Source organism: Tarenaya hassleriana, unplaced genomic scaffold (assembly GCF_000463585.1).
Source record: "Tarenaya hassleriana unplaced genomic scaffold, ASM46358v1 Cleome12, whole genome shotgun sequence".
Taxonomy (NCBI): domain Eukaryota; kingdom Viridiplantae; phylum Streptophyta; class Magnoliopsida; order Brassicales; family Cleomaceae; genus Tarenaya; species Tarenaya hassleriana.
The window spans coordinates 822,623-848,166 of NW_010962392.1; the positions used below are offsets into that span (position 1 = coordinate 822,623).

The 25,544-nt window shown below is 39.8% G+C and overlaps 9 protein-coding genes and 1 long non-coding RNA gene across 16 annotated transcripts in view; 4 read left to right on the forward strand and 6 right to left on the reverse strand.

Annotated features, from left to right (window-relative positions):
- LOC104806294 (homeobox-leucine zipper protein PROTODERMAL FACTOR 2-like) overlaps nt 1-1,534 on the forward strand; it is a 5,117-nt gene extending 3,583 nt beyond the window's left edge. Inside the window, 4 exon segments of the mRNA XM_019201758.1 lie at nt 6-140; nt 242-337; nt 507-905; nt 1,112-1,534. Of these exon segments, the coding sequence (XP_019057303.1) occupies nt 6-140; nt 242-337; nt 507-881 (606 nt within the window). The 3' untranslated portion in view covers nt 882-905; nt 1,112-1,534.
- A 605-nt stretch (nt 1,535-2,139) lies between these two features.
- Nucleotides 2,140-3,513, forward strand: LOC104806983 (beta-glucosidase 47). Its single transcript, XM_010532100.1, is given in 8 exon segments — nt 2,140-2,202; nt 2,204-2,282; nt 2,285-2,418; nt 2,488-2,564; nt 2,566-2,586; nt 2,710-2,980; nt 3,251-3,270; nt 3,318-3,513. Coding segments are annotated over 8 exon segments (861 nt in total).
- Nucleotides 3,514-4,347: 834 nt separating this feature from the next.
- LOC104806295 lies at nt 4,348-5,098 on the forward strand. Its single transcript, XM_010531124.1, has one exon. The coding sequence runs from the start codon at nt 4,379-4,381 to the stop codon at nt 4,760-4,762; it is 384 nt and encodes a 127-aa protein (XP_010529426.1). The 5' UTR covers nt 4,348-4,378; the 3' UTR covers nt 4,763-5,098.
- A 434-nt stretch (nt 5,099-5,532) lies between these two features.
- Nucleotides 5,533-7,369, forward strand: LOC104806296. The gene is made up of 3 exons (XR_770597.1): nt 5,533-5,979; nt 6,269-6,353; nt 6,950-7,369. It is a non-coding gene; the product is annotated as an uncharacterized LOC104806296 (long non-coding RNA).
- A 13-nt stretch (nt 7,370-7,382) lies between these two features.
- LOC104806297 (15.4 kDa class V heat shock protein) lies at nt 7,383-8,343 on the reverse strand. The gene is made up of 2 exons (XM_010531125.2): nt 8,149-8,343; nt 7,383-7,939 (listed from the first exon to the last, which is right to left on the reverse strand). The coding sequence occupies exons 1-2, from the start codon at nt 8,279-8,281 to the stop codon at nt 7,665-7,667; spliced, it is 408 nt and encodes a 135-aa protein (XP_010529427.1). The 5' UTR covers nt 8,282-8,343; the 3' UTR covers nt 7,383-7,664.
- Nucleotides 8,344-8,456: 113 nt separating this feature from the next.
- Nucleotides 8,457-11,002, reverse strand: LOC104806298 (zinc finger MYND domain-containing protein 15). Its single transcript, XM_010531126.1, has 2 exons — nt 10,864-11,002; nt 8,457-10,661 (listed from the first exon to the last, which is right to left on the reverse strand). Exon 2 carries the CDS (start codon nt 10,573-10,575, stop codon nt 8,668-8,670), a length of 1,908 nt encoding a protein of 635 aa, XP_010529428.1. The 5' UTR covers nt 10,576-10,661; nt 10,864-11,002; the 3' UTR covers nt 8,457-8,667.
- Nucleotides 11,003-11,135: 133 nt separating this feature from the next.
- Nucleotides 11,136-13,413, reverse strand: LOC104806300 (mediator of RNA polymerase II transcription subunit 21). Of its 3 annotated transcripts, none has more exons than XM_010531129.2 (5): nt 13,282-13,413; nt 12,541-12,761; nt 12,101-12,178; nt 11,946-11,997; nt 11,136-11,515 (listed from the first exon to the last, which is right to left on the reverse strand). In XM_010531129.2, exons 2-5 carry the CDS (start codon nt 12,751-12,753, stop codon nt 11,439-11,441), a joined length of 420 nt encoding a protein of 139 aa, XP_010529431.1. In that variant the 5' UTR covers nt 12,754-12,761; nt 13,282-13,413; the 3' UTR covers nt 11,136-11,438. The 3 variants fall into 3 exon arrangements, with proteins under 3 accessions (XP_010529431.1, XP_010529430.1, XP_010529429.1); XM_010531128.2 differs by having other exon boundaries at nt 12,541-12,790; nt 13,286-13,412; XM_010531127.2 differs by having other exon boundaries at nt 11,138-11,515; nt 13,286-13,411.
- Nucleotides 13,414-13,572: 159 nt separating this feature from the next.
- On the reverse strand, nt 13,573-15,750 carry LOC104806301. 3 transcript variants are annotated; one of them, XM_010531133.1, is made up of 2 exons: nt 15,645-15,750; nt 13,573-14,844 (listed from the first exon to the last, which is right to left on the reverse strand). In XM_010531133.1, exon 2 carries the CDS (start codon nt 14,829-14,831, stop codon nt 13,752-13,754), a length of 1,080 nt encoding a protein of 359 aa, XP_010529435.1. In that variant the 5' UTR covers nt 14,832-14,844; nt 15,645-15,750; the 3' UTR covers nt 13,573-13,751. The 3 variants fall into 3 exon arrangements, with proteins under 3 accessions (XP_010529435.1, XP_010529433.1, XP_010529434.1); XM_010531131.1 differs by having other exon boundaries at nt 13,573-14,909; XM_010531132.1 differs by having other exon boundaries at nt 13,573-14,919.
- Nucleotides 15,751-16,112: 362 nt separating this feature from the next.
- Nucleotides 16,113-20,153, reverse strand: LOC104806303 (sugar transporter ERD6-like 15). The gene is made up of 19 exons (XM_010531137.1): nt 20,062-20,153; nt 19,716-19,901; nt 19,511-19,573; nt 19,309-19,398; nt 19,120-19,179; nt 18,934-18,999; nt 18,786-18,851; nt 18,626-18,701; nt 18,294-18,358; nt 17,853-17,945; nt 17,659-17,739; nt 17,482-17,566; nt 17,361-17,404; nt 17,196-17,258; nt 17,025-17,084; nt 16,859-16,912; nt 16,683-16,742; nt 16,481-16,595; nt 16,113-16,361 (listed from the first exon to the last, which is right to left on the reverse strand). Exons 2-19 carry the CDS (start codon nt 19,881-19,883, stop codon nt 16,246-16,248), a joined length of 1,425 nt encoding a protein of 474 aa, XP_010529439.1. The 5' UTR covers nt 19,884-19,901; nt 20,062-20,153; the 3' UTR covers nt 16,113-16,245.
- Nucleotides 20,068-24,271, reverse strand: LOC104806302 (sugar transporter ERD6-like 15). Of its 3 annotated transcripts, XM_019201776.1 has the most exons (20): nt 24,080-24,271; nt 23,847-24,007; nt 23,656-23,718; nt 23,365-23,454; nt 23,174-23,233; nt 23,003-23,068; nt 22,719-22,784; nt 22,547-22,622; nt 22,272-22,336; nt 22,078-22,170; nt 21,911-21,991; nt 21,740-21,824; nt 21,596-21,639; nt 21,409-21,471; nt 21,240-21,299; nt 21,053-21,106; nt 20,885-20,944; nt 20,667-20,781; nt 20,506-20,580; nt 20,068-20,156 (listed from the first exon to the last, which is right to left on the reverse strand). In XM_019201776.1, the coding sequence occupies exons 2-20, from the start codon at nt 23,988-23,990 to the stop codon at nt 20,083-20,085; spliced, it is 1,434 nt and encodes a 477-aa protein (XP_019057321.1). In that variant the 5' UTR covers nt 23,991-24,007; nt 24,080-24,271; the 3' UTR covers nt 20,068-20,082. The 3 variants fall into 3 exon arrangements, with proteins under 3 accessions (XP_019057321.1, XP_010529437.1, XP_010529436.1); XM_010531135.2 differs by lacking the exon at nt 20,068-20,156 and having other exon boundaries at nt 20,397-20,580; XM_010531134.2 differs by lacking the exon at nt 20,068-20,156 and having other exon boundaries at nt 20,430-20,580; nt 21,404-21,471; nt 21,740-21,840; nt 23,365-23,457.
- Nucleotides 24,272-25,544: the final 1,273 nt, after the last annotated feature.

Consider the following 25,544-nt stretch of genomic DNA (forward strand, 5'->3'; position numbering starts at 1 on the left):
TCCGGGTCATGACTCGGAAGAGCATGGATGACCCAGGAAGGCCTCCGGGCATTGTCCTTAGCGCCGCAACTTCGTTCTGGATCCCTGTCTCGCCGAAACGGATCTTCGATTTCCTCCGCGACGAAAATTCCAGAAGCGAGGTACTCGAATTTCGAACCAATTTCTTTTGCTAGGGTTCTATGATGGGAATTGTGTCGGGTCAAGTGATTGTTTTTGGTGAAATTTTGTTTTGATTTCGCAGTGGGATATACTTTCGAACGGAGGGCTTGTTCAAGAGATGGCTCATATCGCCAATGGTCGTGATCCTGGAAACTGCGTCTCCCTGCTACGAGTCAATGTAAGAATTTGGAGTTTCTTCTTCCCGTTTGCTTTGAAAATCGAAATGTCCGCTTCGTTTTTTCGAGTAATTTCTTGCCTTCTGTAGATTTTAAGATAACCATCGATCTCTTCCTTGTTTCTGGGCATAAAGATTCGAACTTTGTCTTGGTGTTTTGATGATGAAACAGAGTGGGAACTCTAGCCAGAGCAACATGTTGATCCTGCAAGAGAGCTGTGCGGACGCGACAGGATCGTACGTGATCTACGCGCCGGTGGACATAGTGGCCATGAACGTAGTGCTGAGTGGGGGTGACCCTGATTACGTGGCATTGTTGCCGTCGGGGTTTGCAATTCTGCCGGATGGATCAGGAGGAGGAGGAGAGGGGAATCAAGAAGTTGATTCTTCTCGTGTTTGTGGTTCGCTTCTGACCGTTGCGTTTCAGATTCTTGTTGATTCTGTCCCCACTGCTAAGCTCTCTCTCGGGTCAGTGGCTACAGTCAACAGTCTGATAAAATGCACGGTGGAGCGGATTAAAGCTGCTGTTGCCTGCGATGGCGCCTGAACTATGGAGTTGCGGTTTGTTCAGGTACGGTCAGATGTTTAACATCGAAAGAACGTTTTCAGGTTACAAGCACGCGATGATTTTGCTCGGTTACTTGATGTTTACGTGAATGCAAAGATCAACCAGAAGGGGAAGAATTCGTGAATCGTGGTCTTATATCGTCAAGATGCATTCTTTTTGCTGAGCTTTCTTGAGTAGTGAAGAGATCATTTGTTTTGTGATTGTTGCAGAACCAAGAACATGCAAGAGTAAAGAAAATGGGTATCAAGCTTCATGATATATATATATATATATATATATGAGTATATTGCTCCAAAGGAAGTCAAGAACGCACCTTCATGCGTAGATTTCTTGATTTGGCCGGCGTGAAAGAGAGAGAACCCTCTCTCCGGGCTGAGAAAGAAGGGCAAAGAGGTTCGGGTATTGACTTCTGCTGGATTCACTTGAGATGATGATGATGTTGTTCCCCTTTTTCTTTGATGTTTTTTTTTTTTGCGGCCATCTCTTGTCTTGTAAGGCTTTTTCAACTACTACTTTAGCGGCGATTTTAGGATTTTTGTTTTGGCTATTCGTAACCGTTGAACTAACGTTGTTGTTGTTGATGACATTCTCTGTTCGTTTATTCGCCTAGTGTATGTGCCCTTTTTGTAGCCTTTTGGTGGCACTTACACATGCTTGCATGTATACAAGCATGCATGTATGCCTGCATGCATGCATGTACATGTACGTACGTATGTATGAAACTGTGTTAAATGTGCCCTCACTATGTTAAAACCTGAAACAACCTCAGATTGTTGGGACGGGGAGGGGGTCTATAAGAAAACTCTTGAACTGGTTTTGGTTTCCACGAGATGCCTGTTCATAGACACTTCTACTGAGCTTCTTCTTCCCCCTGCAAATATCTAAAAAACACAGATGCAACAAATAGACACACAGGGCAACAATCCGACCACTCGGGAAATAACTAGCAAGAAAGTTTCGGAACACTCCATGTTCTTAACTCAGTAATAGGGTTTTAGAGGCATGGAATATGGTTAGAAGGAAACCTCTGTTTCCATGGTACAGTTTCAGGACCAGGAAATGTACAAGAATCCAGGAAGAAGAGGCGGGTAGATGCCCAGCCTCCATTAGAAGTGTTTTTTCTTTGACTGCCCTCTTCCATATCACCCTGAAAAAACAACGCACGGGTTTATCTGCTGGATGAAAATTATTGCCTAAAAATGCATTCAGAGATTGTGCACAGCAAAATTGTATGGACATGACAGCCGGAAAAGCTTACCATGCCGGCGTTTACAGTGAAGAATTCGAACATTACGCGGATATTAATTTGCTTCAATCACTTTGGTGACAGAATAAAACTATGGGCGACATTCAACGAACCAAACATTCAAGTTATCTTCGGTTACCACCTGGACAGTGTTCCCAGCCTTTCGGAAATTGCACACGTGGCGACTCCGAGACCGAACCTTTCATCGCAGCCCACAACATTATCCGCTCGCATTTTGCGGCTGTCAATATCTACCGGACCAAGTATCAGGTATGTTCAAAAAGACCCGAAATTTATTCATTTTTGGCCAAGTAAAATTTAAATAAATGGTTTTTCTAGAGGGAGCAAAAAGGAAAAATCGGTATTGTCATGCACGCGGTTTGGTTTGAAGCGGTCGGTGACTCACCGGTTGAGAGATCAAGCTTTCTTCTTCGCATGGTAAGATCAGTTGATAAACCGGAACCGATTTTGTATGATTTTTCCAGTTTACCTTAAACCGAACCGATAACCTAACTTTAGTTTGAAGACAAGATCTTGATCCATGAGCAAAAAAACACCCAGGATCTTGGACCCTATTGTGTTCGGAAGATATCCGAAAGAAATGGAAGAAATTCTTGGAGAAGATCTGCCCGAATTCTCCAACGAGGATCTGAGAAATCTCGGGATCGGATTGGATTTCGTAGGCATTAATCAGTACACGGGCAGATACGTAAAAGACTGCATGCATTCTACATGCGAACTCGGGAAAGGATGCTCTAGAGCTGAAGGATTCGTCTTCAACAACGCTCTAAGAGACGGCTTTCCGACTTGGAGAACCAATACATACCTAAATGTATGATCTAACAAAAGTTATGGTAATTTTAGTAAATTAATGGATGATCATGGCTTACTATACCAGAATTTGCTTGCTGAAATCCTGGTCATGATCATCCATTAATTTACTAAAATTACCATAACTTGTGTTAGATCATACATTTAATTTGATTACCATTTGACCCTTCAAATTCCCCCGTTGAACAAAGATGAATTTTATGTGTGTTCTTCTAAGTATATGTATACATTATATTATATTAGACATATATAATACATTAACAAACTCTAGGTTAAACTTATGGATACAAAGTATTAATATCAAGTTCTGAAACGTTGTGGATATATATATGTAACAGGAGAGGAGCAGACGTAAGAGGGTATTTCGCGTGGTCGTTACTAGACAACTTCGAATGGATACACGGTTATACGACCATGTTCGGTCTCTACCACGTAGATTTCACTACTCAGAAGAGGACGCCGAGATTGTCGGCTTATTGGTTCAAGAACTTCATCGCCAATCACAGGGCAAAGACTACTAAAGACTTCATATGAAGCTAAATCCCAAAAAAGAAGCGAGATTAATTAGAAAATGATGTGGGATTAATAATTAATAAGGAAATTTCCATGTAAAGTTGGTTTGATTGAAATTATTATGTCCCCTCATTCTTATATGTAAATGGAATTTAATATATACCTCAATCATAACGTACCTTGGGATTGTTTATTGGAAATAAATGTTTCATTTTTTAAGTTTCTATGTAATCCATCCATCCATGGCATGAAAGGAGGAAAAGTAATTCACCATTCTATAAATAAAAAGTTTATAAAAGTGGTGATGAGTGTTGCATCCACCTTTTGTAAGTGCTTTTGATATAGAATGTGGGAACATATGGACTCCCTACACTTAGTGGAATATATAAAAAAAAAAAAGCATATTCTAAATTATAAGTTATATAGATAACTCGCATTTCACCTACCGTTCCATAAACAAGAAAATGCGAAAATCGCAGGATATATATGAACTCGATGATCTTGATACAATTCATACAAAACGATTGTATCTTCAGATTTCTATTATATTATCGAATATAAAATATTTGTTACAATTTTTTTGGCTACGTATTTGGACCACTTGAAATATTAAAAAGTAGTAGTGCTAACAATAATAATAATATCATTATAATAATAAGTTGAAACCGAATATTATTTTGTCCTTTGCCCAACAACCTTGCGTCATTATTCACCATCATTACATTTGTTCCTTCGTCACTGCTAAAAACATCAAGACCTCTGAATTACCATTTTTTTTTAAATTTTAAAAACGAAAGATGATTATTAGAGATCCATATATAAACAATAAACAATAAAAATTAAACACTATATAAATAAGTACTTTTTCTTTTCTTCTATTTGCTTCATGCTCAAGCATCTCATACGTCACTTCCAAAGCTCCTCTCACCAAGAAACACCAATGGCCGCAGCATCGGCCGCTGCTCCGGTCGCCGTCGGGACACGAGGCACTGTCGGATCGCTCGTTCGCAAAGAGATCGATTATTTCCGAACCTTCGATCAACGAAACTGCATTCCGAATGGAAACTTCGACAGCGATAATCATCTTCCGACAGGCCGGACAAAGCTAAGTTCTTGGTTCTCAAAAACCAGATGGAGGAGGAAGAAGCGGCGGAGCTCCGGCGACGGGTTCTTGCCGACCATGTGCTCTTCGGCGGAGGTTTCCGGCGAGAATCGGATTTCGGGTTTCAGTTACAGGATCTTGAAGAATGACCAAAAGGGTTATACGTAAAGGACAGATATGGGCAAGAACATGTGTATTCGAGTCTCTTTTTCTCTTTTAATTTTGCATTATGAAACGTTTTTGTTTATTTTTCTTCATTTTCCGGTGTATATATTATATTAGTTCGGATCTTCACTAAACCGATATTTCAATTCGAAGGGTCAAAGCTGTGTTCCTAATTCGATTTCGGTTCGGTTAAAACATTTCGGTTTGCCATCTTGCCGATGTATTGCCGCGTGCTTCCACGTGGCACAAGTCGGTCCCACACAAAACCCTAGTCGACTCCGATTTGTCTTCTCCTTCCCGGGTCGAAGGAAGAAAGCGAACAGATTCCGATCGCAAAAAGGAAAAATCGGAATTGTCATGCACGCGGTTTGGTTTGAAGCGGTCGGTGACTCACCGGTTGAGAGATCAAGCTTTCTTCTTCGCATGGTAAGATCAGTTGATAAACCGGAACCGATTTTGTATGATTTTTCCAGTTTACCTTAAACCGAACCGATAACCTAACTTTAGTTTGAAGACAAGATCTTGATCCATGAGCAAAAAAACACCCAGGATCTTGGACCCTATTGTGTTCGGAAGATATCCGAAAGAAATGGAAGAAATTCTTGGAGAAGATCTGCCCGAATTCTCCAACGAGGATCTGAGAAATCTCGGGATCGGATTGGATTTCGTAGGCATTAATCAGTACACGGGCAGATACGTAAAAGACTGCATGCATTCTACATGCGAACTCGGGAAAGGATGCTCTAGAGCTGAAGGATTCGTCTTCAGGAGATCCAAAGATCTCTGAGAAATGGTTTCGACGAATTCTGGGAAGGTCAGACATTTCTTCACAGCCGCCGCCGGCGTTCTCACCGCTGTTATCGCGTTTCTCCGCTCTCGAAATGGTTCGTCCCTCTTCACGGTCCTCTCTTCTTGTCGTTTCCTCCTCGGAAGCTGCTCCATTCGGCGACGCCACTGTATTTGCGTGGAAACGGCGTCGTCTTGATGAATATCGAGGCCTTAAACCTGCAATTGCATCGAATTCGGAGCAGTACGAAGTTTCAGAGACAGCTAGGATCCGGGTCGGTGTCGGTGGTGGAGCCGGACGCGGTGAATGTGGTTCGCGTCGAGTCAAATGAGGAAGATAGAGGCAGAGGAAGTGGCGGGATTTTGGGAAGTTTCGTAAAGCTGCCGAATTCGATATCAATGGGACGACTAATCTCCGGTCCAGTGGTTTCATGGTAAGTATCAGTGTACTGTCTTTGTGAATTGTGATTTGTCTTTCCCTTGTTTCTCAAGGGGAAAAATGGAAAAGTATGAAGAACATGGATTGGGAATCTTCATAGTTCTTCGGCTGGTAGTGATTACCATTTTACAGATTTTCTTTTTCAGGATAATCTCAAATGATATAATATTTCTGGATCAACGGACTGGGTATTCATGCTTTTGCATTTTCCTTGTCCCAGAAGAAATACATTGCAGTAAAAACCTTCTGTGTTCAGTCTCCTTATATGGCCTTCCATTTTGTAGTTAGATGGGTACATGGCCAGGAAGATGAAGACCAGTTCAGGGGTTGGTTCATACTTTGAAGTTTGATCCTCTCCCACAAGACAAGGTACATTTTTTAGATTTGTTATGTTTTGGTGTGTGGCCGTATTAGTTTCAACTGTTAATGATGTTTCATATAAGCTTTTCTTGATGGATTTCATCCTCAATGGAGGTTCTTGTCGGGTGTAGAAGGATCTTTTACATCGTGTGTGTTCTTGTTCTTCTCCTTTGCTCTTGATGAGTGATGAGATTTCAATGGTAACCAGAATTCTGATTTCCTAGACTGAAAACTTACCCTGATTGTGGGTTTAAGCATTCAGGAGTTCATTGGTCGTTTCTCCCCTTGAGCATTTGTGGTTACGATTGCTGCATCAGATTGTAAAATGATAGCTGTTTCCTCCATGTAGTCTAACTGTAGTTCCTGACATGATCCCATAATGCCGGATAAGTTGGTTTTTTCTGAATGTATATCTCCTAGGGAAATGTCTTTGGGCTCAATCTTTTCTGTTGATTGAATCTAATTATGTTGGTTAGCGGGAGTCATATGCAAATTCAATAACTACCATGGATATTTTCAGATTCGAATCTAGTTATATGGACCGAACTGGCTGCAGTCCTAAAATAAAAAAGAAAGGGATTTACCTTTGTGGATGTTTTTTCCAGGGAAATCGCAAAGCATCTTTCGCTTCCACCGGTTAAACTGCATTGTAGTATGCTCGCAGAGGACGTCATCAAGGCAGCGATGAAAGACTACAAGGAGAAGCGTGCCCAATCAATCGAAGGGCGGTGCAAGCGGCAAAGCCTCGGCTGAGGCTCCTTGATTCCCACTACTAATGCAGATGACGGCAGGAAATACTTGAGAACTCCTGTTCATAATACGCCCGGCAGAATACATGAAGAGGAGATCAATGCCCTATTTTCTAAGTGATATTTACTAGGTTTCAAAGTTGTAGCAGGAAAAAAAAGTTACATTCATAGTTAATGTAAAATATCGGTGGTGTTTTGGCAAGTTCAGGAACAATCCACAATCTCATTCTGAGTTCTCTCACAAGATTAAAGACAGATTGACAGTCTGTTCAAGTTCATGAGATGAACATGTTCTTTGATCGTCTTATCATTAGACCGAACTTCGATAGACAGTAGTTACTGATTCGTACTCTTTCCGTAACAGCCCCCAGAGATTCGCATTCTGATTATATGACCCCACATTTCTAAAACTATCAATCTGCACCCCAAATCAACAGTCGCCATACTTGCACATGAGATTTTGTGAACAAAGGTGAAAACTTTATGACGTTAATGGTTCACCAGTAACAAAGATGGAATCTTTTTCAGACAAGAACGTCAGTTGTGGGATGGAGATGGAAGAACAGAACACTCAAGCAGCTCTTGCAAGAATTTCCAGCCTCTCAGGAACATCAGACGGATCGATGAAGAAATGTCTTCTTCTCCTGAAAGCCCTCGGAACAGTCACCGTTAAAACTCCGCTGTCATACCCAGCTGATATTCCGGCGATATCTATTGATTCCGGTAGCCGGAATTTCCTCCGGAAGCTCTTCGCCGGCGGTTCGAGCGACCCCCCCGCAGTCTCCGTCCGTATGATCAAGTATCTCGAGTCTTCGATCTCCACTTTAATCTCTTCTTTTCTCACTCCTGAGACAAAAAAAACAGAGCAGTACTAAACGTTTCAAGAGGAGTCCTCCAGTTTCTGTAAACATTGCAAAAATGTCTCCAACTTTGATTATTTCCATATAGATCCAAAATTCGATGAACTGTGGATTTGAGGACAAAAAAAAATTCATGACTTTTCAGCATCCCAAAAAAAAAGTAATGCAAAATTGTTTAGATAAGAATTAACTGACCAGGGAGATCGACAGAGAAGAGGTGAGAATCAGGGGTCTGAGTCCAATGAACATGGTTTTCTTGTTGAGTATATAGACTTGGAGAAGACAGCAGATACTGCCATGGCCATGTCTGATATGTCTGAAACTCCATCCGTCCCTTTTTTTTTTTTGAAGGTTTGGTCCGGTTTTTATGGAAGAGACGAGGGAGATCCACTTGAGCCACTTGGTTATATCTATGAAGATATTTTCGGCCAGTAACTTATTATATTATGATTATAAAATACATTTTTAATTACATGAGGCTCGCAAGTTGCAACGCTTAGAAATACCACATGCAATATAATATTAAATTATCTGAATATTATTCTGATTACGGCCTCGAGCCATCCTGGCACGTCTCGTTGTTTTTCCGCAAGGAAAACGACACGTAGTCTGTGGTTCTAAACATGTAACAACAGGAAGTTTCTACTGAAACATCTTGGCTTGCCCCAAGTGAAGTCCATGCTCAAAAGATAGAAACACGGAGACGAGAATCTGTCATGTGTTCACTCCGAGGATGAAAGCATTACTGTAACATGGAAGATTGTTGGATCCTTCGAAAGTTCTGACCGGTGACCGGAAAGGGTTCGGACAAACTGGATAAGATATCTCCATCCCTGCACTTCTCAAGCTTGCCTTTGCGTTCCTGCAAGAATCCTCGGTTTTATTAGTGAAGAAACCCAAAAAACCCATCTTGTTCATCACTTCAAGAGCTCCTTCCCAGCTAGAGAACCCGTCCAGATCGCAGTTCAAGGCCACGACCACGTCTGGTGAAGCCAGATAAGCCGCCTCCTCTTGGTATAGCCCTTTCACAAAGTGTACCTTCACTATGCTGCTATTGCTGCTTGATCGCGTCGTACCAGACATGTCGGATGGAACTTCTGGTCCGACCATCGTTATCTTCACTGTTCCTGTACCTTTGAGCAAGTGACCAATCTCTGCGAATGCCTGAATCCAGTCGAGCTCGGGTTCTGGACCCAAGTAATGGACGTTCACTTCTTTTCCTCTGAGCAAGAGATTCTTTGAATGCACACTCAGCGTTGTTAGTATGTGGTAAAGGGTTAATGGATGGGATAAAATGTCGGCTACTGGGCTCGAGGGTGACAAAGATCGAAGTTTGTAGTATTCTGACCAATCTGACAAGAGGATAGGACCTGGTCCAATCCCGTTGCCCTGATTCTGAAACGGTAAATCTTGTGGGTACTCTTCGTTTCTGAGCCCTCCCCATGACTCATATAGTGAATCCGAGGAAAAGGGTAAGAGACCGAAAGGCCAGTGAGAGTAGCAATGGCATTTCCTTCTCCACATTCCCTTCTTGTGGATACCTAACGATCCGAGCCATTCACACGGGTTTTCGGCAAAACAAGGGAAAGCAAAGATTTTTATCTCGAGCTCTTCTTCCTTAGCCATCATAGCTTTGTAAAGACTGCATACACTTCGGTGAATCTCCCGCCAATGCCGCTTCTCGCAGTCTGAACTGCAGTAGATCGTTGCACTGCAATGGCTGCAGCAAAGAGATTTATCTCTGTGAATTGCTTTCAGACACATTGCACACTTTCTAGAGACAGTATCTGAAGATCCCAGATCAAGTAATGCTCTTTCTGTAATGGTTTCTAACCGATCTTCTTCAGTTTCCACCATGGATGTCGGATTTTCCTCGTATGATTGGCCAGGAGGGTGTGAAACCGTGACAGCGACGAAATCATTTCCCTTTACGATCATCTCCACGGGCCATTGAACATCAACCGTCTCTATAAACGGTACAAAGCTTATCATCCTCGGCCATCGAAGACCACCTTGTTTCTCCTCTTGAAGCAATGGATGAACCAATGAAAGAGCTTTCATGACTGCATATACAAACCTCAGCTCTTCCAGTGTTGGGTTTCTGAACCGGAGTTCACCCGAGGCCGTGCACCGAGCAACATCAACAACCGGGAACCGATCAGTTCCGGAAACTTCTAAAGACAGGCTCTTGATCATCTTCTTGTTAGAAGGAAACATCAATGACTCGAGCTCATATGTAACCCTCAAGACCTCGACTTTCGGGACCCGAGCCATTTCCCTCGGATCTTCTATCATTTTCTCTGCATCATTTCGGGATCTATACATATAGATTGATATGTCTCCACCGTCTCCTCCTATGAACTGAACACAGGGGAAAGGCTGTTTCTTGCCTGACCAATCCGAGTCTTTCCCGACCCGAACGCCAAACAAATGACCCGGTCGGAGCCTCCTCCATGGCTCAGTTCTGTACAGAGAAGCTGAAGCTCTAAATATAGACTTGACGATGGTAGGAGATATGCCTTCAACCTTCATCAGACAAACCCCAGATCCGGGTCCCAGACCCGGACCCGACCCGAATTGGTCCTGGAACCTACCGAACAAGCTCTCCAAGTGCAAATCCATCCTTGAAACTTCACAAGAGTTAGATCTGACTCAAACCCAGATAAGCTGGTAGCCACATTAGTACATTACCGGAAAATCACTTGGACCTGCAATTCATCAACAGTCGTCTTATCAGTAAAAACCCAGATACGTAAAGATAGGATCTTTACCTATTCGAAGAGGAAATCATCTAAACTTTTTCTTCATTTGAGAACCCAGATATGGTGTCGGCATTGGGAACTAAGATCTGAGCTGGTTTATACGAAAATGGTTCAGAAACAATCTAATCATAAACAAGACGGAACTTACAAAGAAACACCGCCATGGCTGTAGCGAAGTGATGGATCTGGTTAGATTAAGACAACCTTAGCTTCCAGAAGGAGGTAACTTTCTGAACTCCAGAAACTGCGAGTCCGATTCGCAAATGATGTAAGAAACACAAAAGATTGATAGAATAGATATACGTTTGACGACAGTAGTCAACGTCCACAAGAACAGGGAAAGTTATGGTGCAGTAGGTAGTAGGATAAGTTTATTATACATGATTTAACACGAGACGTTAGATTCTAATCGAACGGTCCAAAGTAAGTGTCTTTTTTATGTACTGATCACAATTACAACCTCACTATTCACCCTTTCTTTTAAACGATGTAAAAGAGGCCATCCTTTGCTGCAAGAGCTACCACTATTATACACATGAATTTTCCATCAGAAAGACAATATCTGTGCAACTGTTTGGTAAGAACTGATACCATTTTACACTGTGGATAGGAAACTGAAATGGAAGTTTTCAGCAGACCAAATCCTCGGGTTTCCTATTGAAAGTAGTAGAAATCCTATGAGGTTAGAAACAAAGGATTAAACTTGAAAGAGGGTAATGCACTTCAATTGGGTTTCTTCAGGTTCAAGCAGTTATCTGCAGCTTGTCCAAACAGCCCTTGGACTTGTTTCAGCTCCTTCTCTGCCAACAACAAAGGTTTAAGAGCAAGCACTTAGACCCGACAACAAGTTCAATTTGTTCAAACAGCAGCCATGTTCCCAGTTCTACTAGTTGGGAGCTTCCCTTTCTTACAGCAGATAACCAGAAAGCCCGAACAAACTATAGATGCATAGAAGAATCCTTTGATGTACAAAAAACAAACCCAACAATTGTACCATTTACATAAAAGACAAGCAACTCGGTCTATGGATTTAACCAGTTTCATGACATAAACCGACAATGCTGATATTCTCGTAAGATTCTTTATGGCAGTAGACTTAGAGAATGTGCACATGGTATCTGATGACAAATTGCAATATACAGCTGAACCATTTAAAACTGCGAACCATAATCAGTATCAGATCAACCGCAAACAACATAAAGCAGCAGCAAAATGGCTTGGGAATTTCACCTGCAGCCTCTAGTTGTTTTTGGAGTTCTTGGCCAATGACGTCATTTTCCGCCTGGAAAGAGACAACACAAGGAATCAGCAAACTGTTAAGACAAAAGAGGTAAACTAGATCGTGGAGCATGAATTGAGGAACTCAGAACGTGTATGACTCGTACCTGAAGTTCAGCAATCCTTTTCAGCTGAGCTTCCTCACCCCCTTCAGACAATGGAAGTGCTGCAACCAATGCATCAAACTTCACAAAAAAGGAGTAACATGTCATCTATACTAAGTCAAAATGGCAATGCTGAAAAATGATCAGACATCTAACAAGTTAACATTATCAAAGTCCAGACAATATGGATCAATCAAAATTTATCGAACAAACGGGCAACTGTTTCCAAATGTTATGTCCCGGATACGAAGATTGCCCAGATGGTAAATTACAGATTGCTTTCTGCTTCATATGATATATGCAAGGATTCTAAACTAGAGATGGACATAATTTGTTTCAAGATAACCCTCAATGCCAAGGCAAAACTCACTAGAAAAGCTTGCAAAAACTACAAAGAACACCTTCATCCAAATACAATGAGGACAACAACAAAGGCCACCCACCTGCTTAGCAGCCTTTACTAAAGTGGCAGCAAGCTCCTTTGGTTGCTCTGCCAAAGCCGTTGCATCATCCGTGGCTGTAGCGTTGGCTGGTGGCTCGGGATAGTTAGGGGAGAGACGAACGGGAGGTGCATCTCTTTGGAGAGTGCCAAAAGTATTGAAGGCAATAGCAGCAATCGTATTGACTTGTTCTTGCAATTGAGAGATTATATCCATCTTGGAAACTGTTGTCAAAGACAGTGTAATCTTAAACCTAACACGTATATGAGGAAAACCATGACAATCAACAATGTCAGAAGGCAAAACAAAGACAGTAGTAGCTTCTATATAAACAAGTTTAACAGTTCATATACACATTGGCCCCATTTACAAAGGGTTCACCAGAACGAGGCATGACAGAACTAAACCACTTGACCAGGTCAATGCACTCCAAATCTTCAATCGTTGTCGGAAATTCCAAGTTCGATTTCACCTCACCACGAACGAAAGGATATAAAATGAATGAACACCACAAAATTTTCCAGCTACGCTTGTAGAAGGCGGAGACAGAAACGATCAGAAAAGTAAATCATTAACTCTGAGAATTGAAAATGCGCGATCAGATTGCAGGAATGGGCTAAAGAAAGAGATCTTCAAAACCCATTGTTGGCCGGAGAAATCTTAGTTCGGGAATGGCCGGATTTACCAACCCAACACCACTAGTTTGCCACGGGAGAAGAAGAGGAGGGAGGGAGAGAGAGAGACCTACCAGTGGCGAGACAGAAAGATCGGCGACGAAGTGAACTCGAACGCTAGATGTATGCGTGTGTCTAGAGAGAGAGAGAGACGGTGTGATGGAGGAGAGAGAAAGGACCCTGGAAGAATAAAGGGAGAGACTTTACATTTTTCCAATAAAAAAGGAAGAAACTTTACCAAATCAAATCGCAAAATGAAATGGCTTTCTTTCTTTAGCTCATTTCACTCAACGTGCAAATGAACTAATTCGCTGAATAAAAAAATTTTGTCCATTGGTAGCTGAAAATATTTGGATTATCCGGAAATAATCACTGCACCACTAGAGAAAGAGTTTAGCCCAAAACATCAATTATCAGCAAATGAAAATGCATAAACGACTAACTATGAATTCAAAACAAATAAAATTCATTCAAGATTCCTACAACTATCTTCTCTCTAACATTTCACCATAAAGAATGAGAGATCTCTCCGATCTGGCATCACTCAGGCACGTTGGGAATAGCTTCTTCTTCCATGTTGCAATCTACGTTCTTGTTGGTGGAGATATCTGCTTGGAGAGCCGCCATGAAACCGCTCTCTGAAACAGAAGCTTCTGGTTTGGCTGCGTCGAACAGGTTTATTAGGAAGCCGCTCTTTGATGCAGCCAGTTGAGGATTTGCCTCGGGGGTGTTACCGCCCATGTTGGCTCCACTCATGGTCTTGTTCCCGAGCTCTAGCTGAAGCCCCTCAGGCACATTTTCCATGGCAGTATCCGGCTTTTCTGTCAAAAGATTGAATCCATGAGGTTCAGTACATGCAGGAGATTTCTGTTGCTCGGTTCTTGATGTCTTTGTCTCATTCTGGAACAACACAAGACTGGGGTCGGAACCAGAACCCATGGCTTGCTGTTGTGTCTTTTCATGGGAGGGGAAGAAATCTACAAATCGAGTCGTATCTGTTTCTGATTTGTCATTCCCCCCAGAAGCTTCATCCTGTTTAGAGAAGTCACCATTGCCCGCCTCTGGCATCAGAGACAGAGCCCGGTTTCCGGCCTCATATTCTGGAACCTGCACTGAAGCAACTTTTTCTCCAATGTCTTTGATCTGCATATCAGTGGCTGTGCCTGTGTCTTTCATTGGTTGATCATGAGGGCAAGATGCCATACAAGATTCTGATTGGTTCTTAACGTTGTCCAAGCCACCGCTTTGCTCCCGAGGCTGAGTTTGGTGGTCCAGAGTAGAAGGGACAGCGATCTCTTCTCTTCCATACATCTTGGCATGAGGAGCCACGTCATTTTCTGCGGTGATCGGAGTGACTTTGTCGGGTATAAACACGATGCCCCTCAATTCCTTATCAGTGTCTTTGGCATTGACGCTGATGAAATACCCTGCGTCAAAAGAACCTTCAACTACGCCAGAAACGACCTGGCCCATCATGTTGTCAACAGCATCATCAGTGCTCATATTGTCAGGTTTCTCTTGTTGGTGTAGGCTTTCATCTTTGGAGGGACGACCTCGTTTCCGCTTCACGGGAGGATCTGTTGCAGGAGTTGAACCAGAGTCTCTATTCATCGGGTCCATATCTTGAAAAATTCTGTCAGGAATGTATCCTCTCTTTCAATTTTGTTCTAGATCCACAATCGAACCCACTAAATTCTCCTAGAAAAAACTAAAAACAAGAGTCTCTTTAGTTTCATGTCTTCATCGTCTCGTATTCTAAGTATAGACTACAACTGGATTACTCTGACTACAAGCAAGTGTAGGACATTCATAAACCTGCCTGTGAAATTCAAGATCCAGTTTTTTTCATCTATGCTTTGAGCCACAAAAGAGAAATGGATCAAAATTATCCACTAGTTCTTCGAGAAGAAACGGCGGCACGAAAAAGCAACACAAGATCTAGTTCATTAACAGCGCTCAAAAGTATTTCAATCCAAATCAACAGTACGAGCTACGAGTACGAGCCCATCTGTCCACAAACCAACATAACCTAGAACAAAAGACATCTATCTATCTCTGTAGAACCAGATGGGCAAACGATACTGGATTAGTCATAGAACATCTACCCAGTACTAGCTCGATAATGTGTCCATGGTGACCCAAAACCCTAGGACGAATCAAAACGTAGCGCTCAAGGAACAATAAAATGGAGATGCAATCCCTAAATGTTCGATCAAACCCGGATGGGTGATTCCATGCCCAAAATAAGGGAAGCCCCACAAACAAACGAATCAATCATCTCAACGAATGCAATAAACAAGAAAACACCAGAAGAATCTTCCGAATATCGACCAAAGGAAACGTAAATTCCATTCGCATTAAGATGATCAACAAGACCCAGAAATCAAATAAACATGTTCCCGAGAAAATCGAGCTGGGAAACGATTACATTACCTCCACGAGACGGCGAAATGATCTTCCGAACCTTTAAAAAAAAATCGCAGTTGCTTGCCGCTCTACGCCCAGGTGTTTATATACGTGCGAAGGTACGTGAAATGTTTTGTCAATGCGTATATTCTCGCTGCGTTAGCTTTCTTCTCTCGTCGCTTCTCACTTTCCGTTTCTATGGCGTTTCTCGTTTGGGTTATAGAAACATAATGGGCTTTATTGGGCCTTTGTTGGGCCTAAAACCTTAGCTTTGTTTTTTTTTTTTCGTTTTTTCTTTTTTGCTTTTTAGGTGTTACAATTTACTAGGGTTTTGGTTATTATCAACCACCCGAATAAAAATAATTATAACCAAACTGAATTTGATAACTATGATGTTTCTAAATTCGAAAAAATTGAATCCGAACCTAACCGAAAAAATTAAATAAAAAATTAAACGGGAACTGAACCAAATTTGGTATAAAAACCGAATAATCATAGTACCCAAAATGACGATATCTACCATTTACAACGGTAGCCGATATCATAGAGACGAGTTCTTTTACAAAAATTAATCAGAATTATTTTTAATAAATAAATAAAAAAAAGCACATATTCCTAATTTGGATTTTTATGGAGTAAGAAGAGTTTGTATGTCTTCCAAAGATCTGCCTCTTGTCTCTGGAACCAGCCTCGCTGTAAATACAACTCCGAAACCACTCACACATGCAAAGATGATAAATGTTCCTGAAAATGAACATGATTATAATAATATTATATATATATAGATATATATATATATATATTAAATTTGCTGAAAATGAATGTGAATAGTCATATAATAAAATTAAATATACTGAAATTACCGGCGGAACTCCACTGAAGCAAGAAACTGAAGAAATAGGCGACGATCAATGCGCTTATGGAGCTGACTAGGTTACATATTGTACCGGCTGTTCCTTTTACGTCCACCGGATAAATCTAATTACGAAATTAGGTTTAATTTTATTATTAATCTATATACATATCATTTTATTTTTCTCCATTGCAAAACTTGAATTAATTTACCTCAGACGCTATTATCCAAGGTATCGTTCCAAGGCCTAATCCATACGATCCGAAATACACCTGCTCGTTTATTATTATTATTATTATTATTATTATTTTTTTTTTTTCATTCCGATGAAATTGGATGGTCCAAATAATCGAGAGGTTTTAGTAATAATAAGGAAATTGGTTATTACCAAAACACTAGCAAGGGCCAAAATAGGTGCTCCTGTTTCCCATAAATGCCGGTCCTGAAGAGCAAGCCAACAGCATCAGAAAACCGGTAGATAACCGAATTGTTATGGTTCGGTTTGTTCGTCAAACCGGATGAAAACGAACCGAATACGGGTTTAGAAGAAATACCTGCAAGAAGAAAGAGATGGCAATGACAAGGCAACCCAAAAAGGATCCAGCTTGAGAAACCTGCAACATTTTCAGACATTGCATAGTTAATTTTCTACCGGTACAGAAGAAATAACCGATTGGTTTAGCAATTGAACCGAACATTTCAACAGGGTTTATAGAAATTTTTACCAGTAGAAGTAAACGTCTTCCGGATACGTCAACCAGTAGAGTACCTAAAATGCCTGTCAATATCTGCATTATGTATTACATGGCGATATGAACCCATCTTTACCAAAAAAAAAAAAGGATTGAATGTTTATACGACTTTCGTATAGGAAAATGCATCGCTAAAACCTGAACAAGAGACGTCGTTATGAATCCGATATCGCTGGATATACCTGAAATCAAACTGTTGTATCTATTTCACCATTGCAGTAAAAGTGTCCACGAGGAAAAAAAAGTTCTTTTTTTTTACCAGCAGCAGTAAAAATCGAGTCGGTGTAAAATGTAAAACCGCTGAGCCCTCCAAGCTCAGGCAATGCAATAAGCACAACTCCAATCTGCAGAAAGTTTTCAACGTTCCTTTCATAAACTGAGACTATCAAGAGAAGAGAAAGAGTTTTTTTTAAAAAGTTACTGTTTGAAAGTTTACCATAAGTGAAAATGCATATTTTTGTTGAAACAGCTTGAAGAAACCTTCTTCTGGTTCTTGTTTGACATGATCTGAATATTCCTGAAAACGTAAGATTATATAAGGCATTCACAAAATCACGATAATAGATCGAAATCCGATGGGTTGAACCTTCGGTTTCGGTTCTCTGTGTTTAGAGTTTTAAAGGGTTTTACAAGTATTTCAGTTGCTTCGACTGAGATTTCAACTTTTGCTCCCCGTAATCGCAATAGAACTGCCTCGAGATCTTTTTGCCTCCCCATTTTCGCCTGAAGAACGTTTACACGGTATAATTTCCGTCTACATATATAGTGCATGTGTCGAAAAAGTTCAAGAATTATTGAATGGCTTCTCTGAATGTTATCTCAACATTTTCTCAAATCATTAATCATAAAACTCCTATGCAAAATGATGAAGGGAAATTCCCTATGACACAAGCATAAACTCCTATGCAAAATCATAAGATTGGCGTTCTCTATCAAGAATTGAGAATTATTATCATGATACGGACCATTTTGACCATATTTGCTAGAAAAACAACAACCGTCGACATAAACTTGCCAAAATGAAAAAGAAACAAAAAAAGAGAGAAAGACATCGGATGAAATGAAACTTACCAGCCATCTCGGAGACTCGGGGACAAAGACAAGAAGAGGCAAAGTCACAATAGAAGGCACGGATCCTGTCTCGAGACACAATAGAAAATTCATCCAAGTTTCACATTCTTTCTAGAAACCAAATCTGACATGAATACGAACCCTAACTCTACCACAAAAACTAATTCAAGAATAGAGGTTTAGTCTTATCCTCATTCTCATGAAGGATAGAGCAAATTCTCTCCGATCTACAATGTAAAACGTGATGAAAGTATACTTATATATATCCGGATATTTGGTCTGACATTCGACACTAATAGCACGTTAAATCAAACAGAAGTGAGGGTACGTACCCATAAGAGCTAGGCCACGCCAAGGGACAATTGTTCCAAAAGCATAAACGACAGATATACCGACAGTGGCGAACAACTGAATCACATAATCATCACGAATTAATGCTAATAGAAATTAATTAGCTCAATGTTGTAACGAATTAATTTTATGTTCTATTACCTGAGACAATGATGAGGCAGCTCCTCGGAGGTTACTTGGTGTTATTTCCGCAATGTAAATCGGACCCTATTGACAGCAATTTTGTAAGCCAGCATTTAGGGTTTTTATTATATCTCCAAGATCCGTTGCATGTACAGATTTGACGTACCAAATATGAAGCGATCCCGATTGTGATCCCATGCAGAAACCTTCCAAGATTGAGCAGCCATGCATCCTTTTATTACTCGTAAAAGAAAATATATAATGAATCAAAAAATAAGATTAATTACAGAATCGGGCCCTAAGAAAGGCATGTATCATTGTTACATGGAATGTCATATAACGTAGAAGAAACCTTTGCAAATGCAATTGCGAGCCATCCGATTATATAAAGGGTGTTCGTAATCAACATCGTCTGTTTCAGGAGAATCACGTAAGAGTAAATACGAAGAACAAGTTAAATCGTGCAATCACTATGAACAAATTTGCATACATAATGATATACGTAATGAAAAGTTGCATGGTGAGGAACTGAAATGCTTACGTAGACACGACCGACCAAATCTGCCAGTTTCCCGCACATAACGGCTCCGATGATTTGCCCAATGGTCAATACGGATCCAAAGAATGAATACTAAGGACAAACAAAAAAAAAATTATTCAGACAAGAAAGGGTTTAGCCTTTTGTAATGATATGAACATGTTACTTTTCAAATAAACTTATCGTATAATTGTATTGTACTTACATCAGCAACAGAGAGATTCAAGTCTTTCATGATACTGGACTGTGTAGGAGCTGAATATCCGACCTTAAAATCCACAAAAAAAAAACATTATTCCGATCAAGAAAACATATAAAACACTGCATTGATTTCTTGTGTTGTTCATAAAGTGATCCAAAACTGGAAATTAAATGGTAAAGAATGAAGATTAAGGAAAGATAGAACTCACGATGCAGCCATAGACAAAGGCGCCACATGCAGAGAAAGTGAATCCTATGACAAAAGCTCTGGTTGCAGAATTTGATATTTCAGACACAAGTGAAGACCCAGAAACAGAAGACTCTGTCTCTGTCGGAGGAGATGATAACAACAATGATGACCCTTCTTCATCCGCCATTGTTACCACCTGGGTTTTCTACACAATCGAACTGAACAAAATGGTAATCATCACTTCATATACAATATTCATGTATTGATTTGGCTAAATCTCTGTTGTAGAAATTGGAAAATTGCTTTGGAAACACGAGATTATTTTACCAAAAAAGAAAGAAATACGAGATTAGATAAGAACTTACCAGGATTTTTGGAAGGGGTGATTAACGTTGACTTGAAGATCGTTGGTTTCTGAGAGAAGTCAGACTGAAGAGACAGAGAACATGTTGCCTGTCTGCTGAAATCATAAGGATCGCCTATATAATATGCTAAAAGATACGGTAGTCCACCTAACCATTAATGGGGAAATGAAATATACACACACATGCAGAAATCACGTTATTGAAAATAAGAACTACTCACAAATCAGATACATTTTCTTTCATTGGTAATACACGACACACTACAATATATATTAAGTTATTAACTATCCAATAAGACACGTTATATGTTATATATTTCTTCAATAATTTAAAATGACATATTAGACAAAAAAAACTATGTTTTTTTTTTGCATTTCTTTTAATATATATGATATTAATGAGAAGGAGAAGAAAGAAGAGATTGTATTTCTTCCAAGGATTTGCCTTTAGTCTCCGGGACCAGCTTTGCCGTAAAAACAACTCCAAAACCACACACACTGGCAAAGATGAGAAATGTTCCTGCAATAATATTTCCCACCTTCACTAATCAACTAATCTTTTTTGAATAACCCAGAAGATCATTTATAAATTAGATTCAGATTTACCAGTCGAACTCCATTGAAGCAAGAAGCTGAAGAAATAGGCGACGATCCACGAGCTTATGGCGCTTACGATGTTACATATCGTTCCTGCTGCACCCTTTACGTCCATTGCGTAAATCTGCAACCCGGGTTTTTTTATTATGTAAAAATATCTACTTAGGACAATGTAAATATGTGTTAATTATGAATTTAATCCTCAAAAGCTTGAATCTTTTTTATACCTCTGACGCAATGATCCAAGGTATTGATCCCATGCCTATGGCGTAGGAGCCAATATACACCTGAACAAAAACGCCTTTCATCATATGTTAACATTATCTACCTTATTATATATGTATTTCCGTTTTATTACAATCAAATGGACGTTATTACAGTGCAAATATTATTACCAACACACTAGCAAGTGTCAAGATAGGTGTTCCTGTTTCCCAGATATGCCTCTCCTGCAGAGCACGTATTTACCCAAAAATTTTACCATCGTGACCAGATACCGAAAAAAATCGAACCGGATAACCACACCGAATGTCGGTTTACTAAAGTTGCTTGAAGAATCAATGAGAACTTGTAGGAGCATACCTGCAGGAAGAAAGAAATGGCTATGACAAGGCATCCCAAGAATGCTCCTCCCTGAGAAACCTGCATTTTTTAAATTTTATGCAACTCTATTTTCCAGTACCGATCAAATAACTGATTGGTTTAGCAATCATACCGGAAATTCCGGTACTATTATGATTAAAAACCTTACAAGAAGAAGAAAACGCCGCCCAGATACGTCCACCAGCAAAGTACCTAATACCCCTGTCAACAACTGCAGTTTGTGTTTGAATGCTGATAAGGTATTTACATTTGGATAATATTTATAGAAACTAAAACATGTTTAATTATGCTATATGATTATTAAAGGAAAATCTTTTTAGATTACAGGATGAAACCTGGACAAGAGACGATGTTTGGAAACCAACATCTCTGGATATGCCTGGAGAGTTGGACCACAAATTGAAATTTTGATCAATAAACTATATAGGTTTTTGTTAAGACAAAAATGAAATAGAAAAAAGAAAGACAGAAAGATTTACCTGCAGAGGCGAAAATCGAGTCTGTGTAGAACATAAAACCATTGACCCCTTGGAGTTGTGGCAATGCTATCACAACAACTCCAATCTGCATGATTTTTACTCTGTTTTTGCGATTTAAGTCCCATCAAAGAAGAGGATACAACGTCCAGAATTACAGTTTGAAAAAAATACCATAAGTGAAAATGCGTATTTTCGCTGAAACAGCTTGGAGAAACAAACATCTGGGTGTTCTCTAACAAATTCTGTATTTTCCTGGAAATTTAAGAAAAAGGGCATTTATAAAATTAATGTAATGCAAGATATCAATGATTATTTCAGTTTAAAGATCAAGATTTTACAAGTATATCAGCTGCTTCATCTGAAAAATCGGCTTTTGCTCCCCGTAAATGCAACAGAACCGCCTCGAATTCTTTTTGCCTCCCCATTTTGGCCTACAACAACTGACAGGTAAGAATATGTGGAAGAAAGAAAAAGGAACATAATATAAAACCCAACTTCAAAATGATAAAGAGAGATGGTTGTCTCGACTCACCAGCCATCTCGGAGACTCGGGGACGAAGAAAAGTAGAGGCAAAGTCATAAGACAAGGCACAGAACCTATCCATAGAAGTCGTTGCACACTATCAACATTCAGGATGGATATGGAGCAAATATACAGAAAAGTCGAGGGCTTTATCCGAATATCCAGATTTCAAATTTGGTTTTGTATACAGTCTGGATCACGGATTGGACCAAATGTGACGGATAATAATTCCACCTATAATCAGCATTTGTGACATTCTTCCATCAAACGGAAATGAGTTTTACCCATAAGAGCTAAGCTACGCCAAGAGAATACAGTTCCAAGAGCATAGACGGTGGATATGCCAATGCCAGCAAACAACTGCAAAACAAAATCAAAAGATTTAACAAAAGGGTTGGGATGAATTTACTTTCCCAAAGGCATTAAGATTTTGCTCAACCATTTGTTTCCTAGTACCTGAGACAACGAGGAAGCAGATCCTCGCAGGTTTCTTGGTGTTATCTCAGCAATGTAGATAGGACCCTGGCAAAGACTACGTTTCTTATTAGTCTGGTTCTTATTAACTCATTATGCGTTTCGCCATTAAAAGAATGCAGTTCTACAAAAGTAGTTTTAGATCAGGAAGACCGAAACTTTTGATTTCTGGCATTGCCCTTATAGATTTAAGTGGATTTGTGAGCGTCATAAACTCGACACGAGTCATAAATGGGTTGAACATGCAGAATTGTTCTAATACGTACCAGATATGAACCAATCCCGATCGTGAATCCATGCAAGAATCTCCCAAGATCAAGCAGCCAAGCCTCCTTTTTGTTCATGGTAGAATAAGGTATGTGGACTCAGAGACTCGGACTTCAAATGTTTGATTTTGAAATCTACAGCGAAAATGGCAAAGCAGAGAAGAAAGAAACCTTGGCAAATGCAATTCCAAGCCAACCAATGATGTAGAGAATGTTTACTATCCACATTGTCTGGTTCAGGAGAATCAAAGAAAACAGCTTCAAAGAACGAACAACACAGTCGAATATCTATATAAAATCTAACTGTAATAAGTGATAAAACTAATCGTGAATGCTGCAAATTGAGGAATAGGCAATCTTACATACACACGACCAACCAAATCTGCCAATTTGCCCGACATGAAAGCTCCAATTATTTGCCCAACCGTTAATACGGATCCAAAGAATGAATACTGCTAAAAATAAACACATGGAAAGACCGTGATAAAGAAAGCTTAGATGAAGCCATTGTTAACATGTGCATATGAATGAAGCATGATGACGTAGGATCAGAGATGTCAGGTGGATTCCGACCGGAGGCTGACGTGTACAGCCGGAAAATTCCGGACAAGGTCATCGGTCAAAACCTAACGAATGTGGAATCACTTACTTACATCAGCTATAGAGAGATTCAAATCTTTCATGATACCGGACTGTGTAGGAGCTGAATATCCGATCTGTAAAAATGCAACACAGACAAACACTTCTACAATCAACAACACAAACCCATCTCGATCCTGATTCTACATTGGTCGGAAACAGAGAATTGAAGTCAGGAACCGAAGATCAACGAATCGGAACTCACAATGCAACCGAAGACAAAAGCACTGCCGGCACAAGAACTGAACCCGATCGCATAATCTCTCGTTGCGACATTTGAAATTTCAGACAGGAGCGAAGATTTAGGAGCAGCAGAGTCTGTCCGACGTAGTAACCCTTCATCGGCCATGAGCACGACCTGGGTTTCTGCAGAATCGGATGGTGAAGAATATCAAAACTCGTCGAGAAAAAAACCCTAAAAAAATCTTCTGGGCTTACCCCTTTTTCTCCGGATTTTCTTCGTGTCGAACTTGCTATGTGTTGGCTGGAAACTGATTGATAATGCCTGCTCAATCAGCCAAAATCCGATTTGGAGATTCAGGAATCATTTCAGTAACTGGAACGGAGATTCGATGTGAGTCTGTGGAAGAAATTAACATTACAGGAGAAATGTGAGACAGGAGATGAAAGCTGAAACCTTCGAGTGGAAGAAGACCGTTGGCTGGGGAAGCAATAAAGCCGGAAGAGACCAAAAACGCGGTCGTTTTGTTTCTCTCTCTTTTTTTTCCGGTTACATTTTTTTTTTTATGTAATTTCCGGTTACATTTTCGTGGCGTCTTTATTGTGGAATAAAAAAAATGAAAATATCGAGAATTTTTAGAAATTAATCTTGTTAGGAAAATGTATATTAAATCGCTCTGGGAATATATGCGTGCCTGATTTTTTTTTTGAAAAAAAAACAACGTCTTTATGTCATTTGTTATTTAATGGTGTGTTAATTCACCAAATAACCTAATGAAGCAATATGTATTTATTATTATATATTGATGTATAAAATTATTTATTTAAAATTTCAAAACATACTTGGACATAAAAATGAGGAATCTCTAACTTGTCCCTTGAATACAACCAAAATCATTTATTATGACCCTAAAGAAAATAAAGTGTGACAAAATAAAATAAAATAAAATAAAATAAAATAGGGGGAAATATATAATAAAGTCTCGACAGCAAGGACGACAATTACGTTTGTCCCCCAAAACACACGCACGTGGTGTAAGTGCACAACTTCCATAGTCTCACGTGCCAACTCATGAGCAAATCTGATCGAAAGGTGCAACTTTAATGGGCTTAAATGGGCTCATAAACATTTAAATGGGCCAATAATGGGCCTACAATTGTGGATAACCCATTTAGCCCATCTGAAGAGCCTTTATTCAGTTTCGTATATTCTTATGATGGGCCTATTTCTTTGAACTCCAATGCAGTGTGTTTTTTCATAGTGAAAAAAATGCGAGTTAAATACGTTTGTTTTACTTTAAAAAAAAAAAGAAATTATATATAAAATTATGAATTTTATAAAATATATAAAATCATGAACTTTATAGGTCTTTTCATATTTCCATAAAAATTCATAAATTATGGATCAAAAATCCGTTTTCATGGTAAATGTTATTATTTGTTTATTGATTTAAATTAAAAAAATAATAATAATTGCATTGGCAGAATTATCGTGACATTAGGGTTCCTCAGCTGGCCCGGCGACACCGTCGCTCAGTCGGCGAGTTGACTTTCAGAGACAGACAAAGAGATCTGAACTCAGCCTGTCCCATCGTCCTGACACCAATTCTCGTTTTTATGTTTTTCTAATTTTTAGAATATTCTGCGCCCAAATATATTATAATGTTTTCATTTTATCCCGATTTATATTAGTTATTATTATTCGTCAGTTTTGGCTGTATAA

Excerpts from the sequence above, each read along its gene's own strand:
- LOC104806295 (XM_010531124.1), top strand. The coding sequence starts at position 4,379 with ATGCTCAAGCATCTCATACGTCACTTCCAAAGCTCCTCTCACCAAGAA.
- LOC104806297 (XM_010531125.2), bottom strand. The coding sequence starts at position 8,281 with ATGGAGTTTCAGACATATCAGACATGGCCATGGCAGTATCTGCTGTCT. Across the intron at positions 7,940-8,148 it reads CTTCTCTGTCGATCTCCCTG|GAGTGAGAAAAGAAGAGATT; the intron begins GTCAGTTAATTC and ends TTTTTGTCTCAG.
- LOC104806298 (XM_010531126.1), bottom strand. The coding sequence starts at position 10,575 with ATGGATTTGCACTTGGAGAGCTTGTTCGGTAGGTTCCAGGACCAATTC.
- LOC104806300 (XM_010531129.2), bottom strand. The coding sequence starts at position 12,753 with ATGGATATAATCTCTCAATTGCAAGAACAAGTCAATACGATTGCTGCT. Across the intron at positions 12,179-12,540 it reads TAGTAAAGGCTGCTAAGCAG|TTTGATGCATTGGTTGCAGC; the intron begins GTGGGTGGCCTT and ends TTTTTTGTGAAG. Across the intron at positions 11,516-11,945 it reads AAAACAACTAGAGGCTGCAG|AGAAGGAGCTGAAACAAGTC; the intron begins GTGAAATTCCCA and ends TGTTGTTGGCAG.
- LOC104806301 (XM_010531133.1), bottom strand. The coding sequence starts at position 14,831 with ATGGACCCGATGAATAGAGACTCTGGTTCAACTCCTGCAACAGATCCT.
- LOC104806303 (XM_010531137.1), bottom strand. The coding sequence starts at position 19,883 with ATGGCGGATGAAGAAGGGTCATCATTGTTGTTATCATCTCCTCCGACA. Across the intron at positions 19,574-19,715 it reads CCTTTGTCTATGGCTGCATC|GTCGGATATTCAGCTCCTAC; the intron begins GTGAGTTCTATC and ends GTGGATTTTAAG. Across the intron at positions 16,362-16,480 it reads GCTTCAGTGGAGTTCCGCCG|GAACATTTATCATCTTTGCA; the intron begins GTAATTTCAGTA and ends GTTCATTTTCAG.
- LOC104806302 (XM_019201776.1), bottom strand. The coding sequence starts at position 23,990 with ATGGCCGATGAAGGGTTACTACGTCGGACAGACTCTGCTGCTCCTAAA. Across the intron at positions 21,992-22,077 it reads ATGAAGCAGCTGATATACTT|GAAAATACAGAATTTGTTAG; the intron begins GTAAAATCTTGA and ends TTAAATTTCCAG. Across the intron at positions 21,300-21,408 it reads GGCGGCGTTTTCTTCTTCTT|GTTTCTCAGGGAGGAGCATT; the intron begins GTAAGGTTTTTA and ends TAAAAAATGCAG.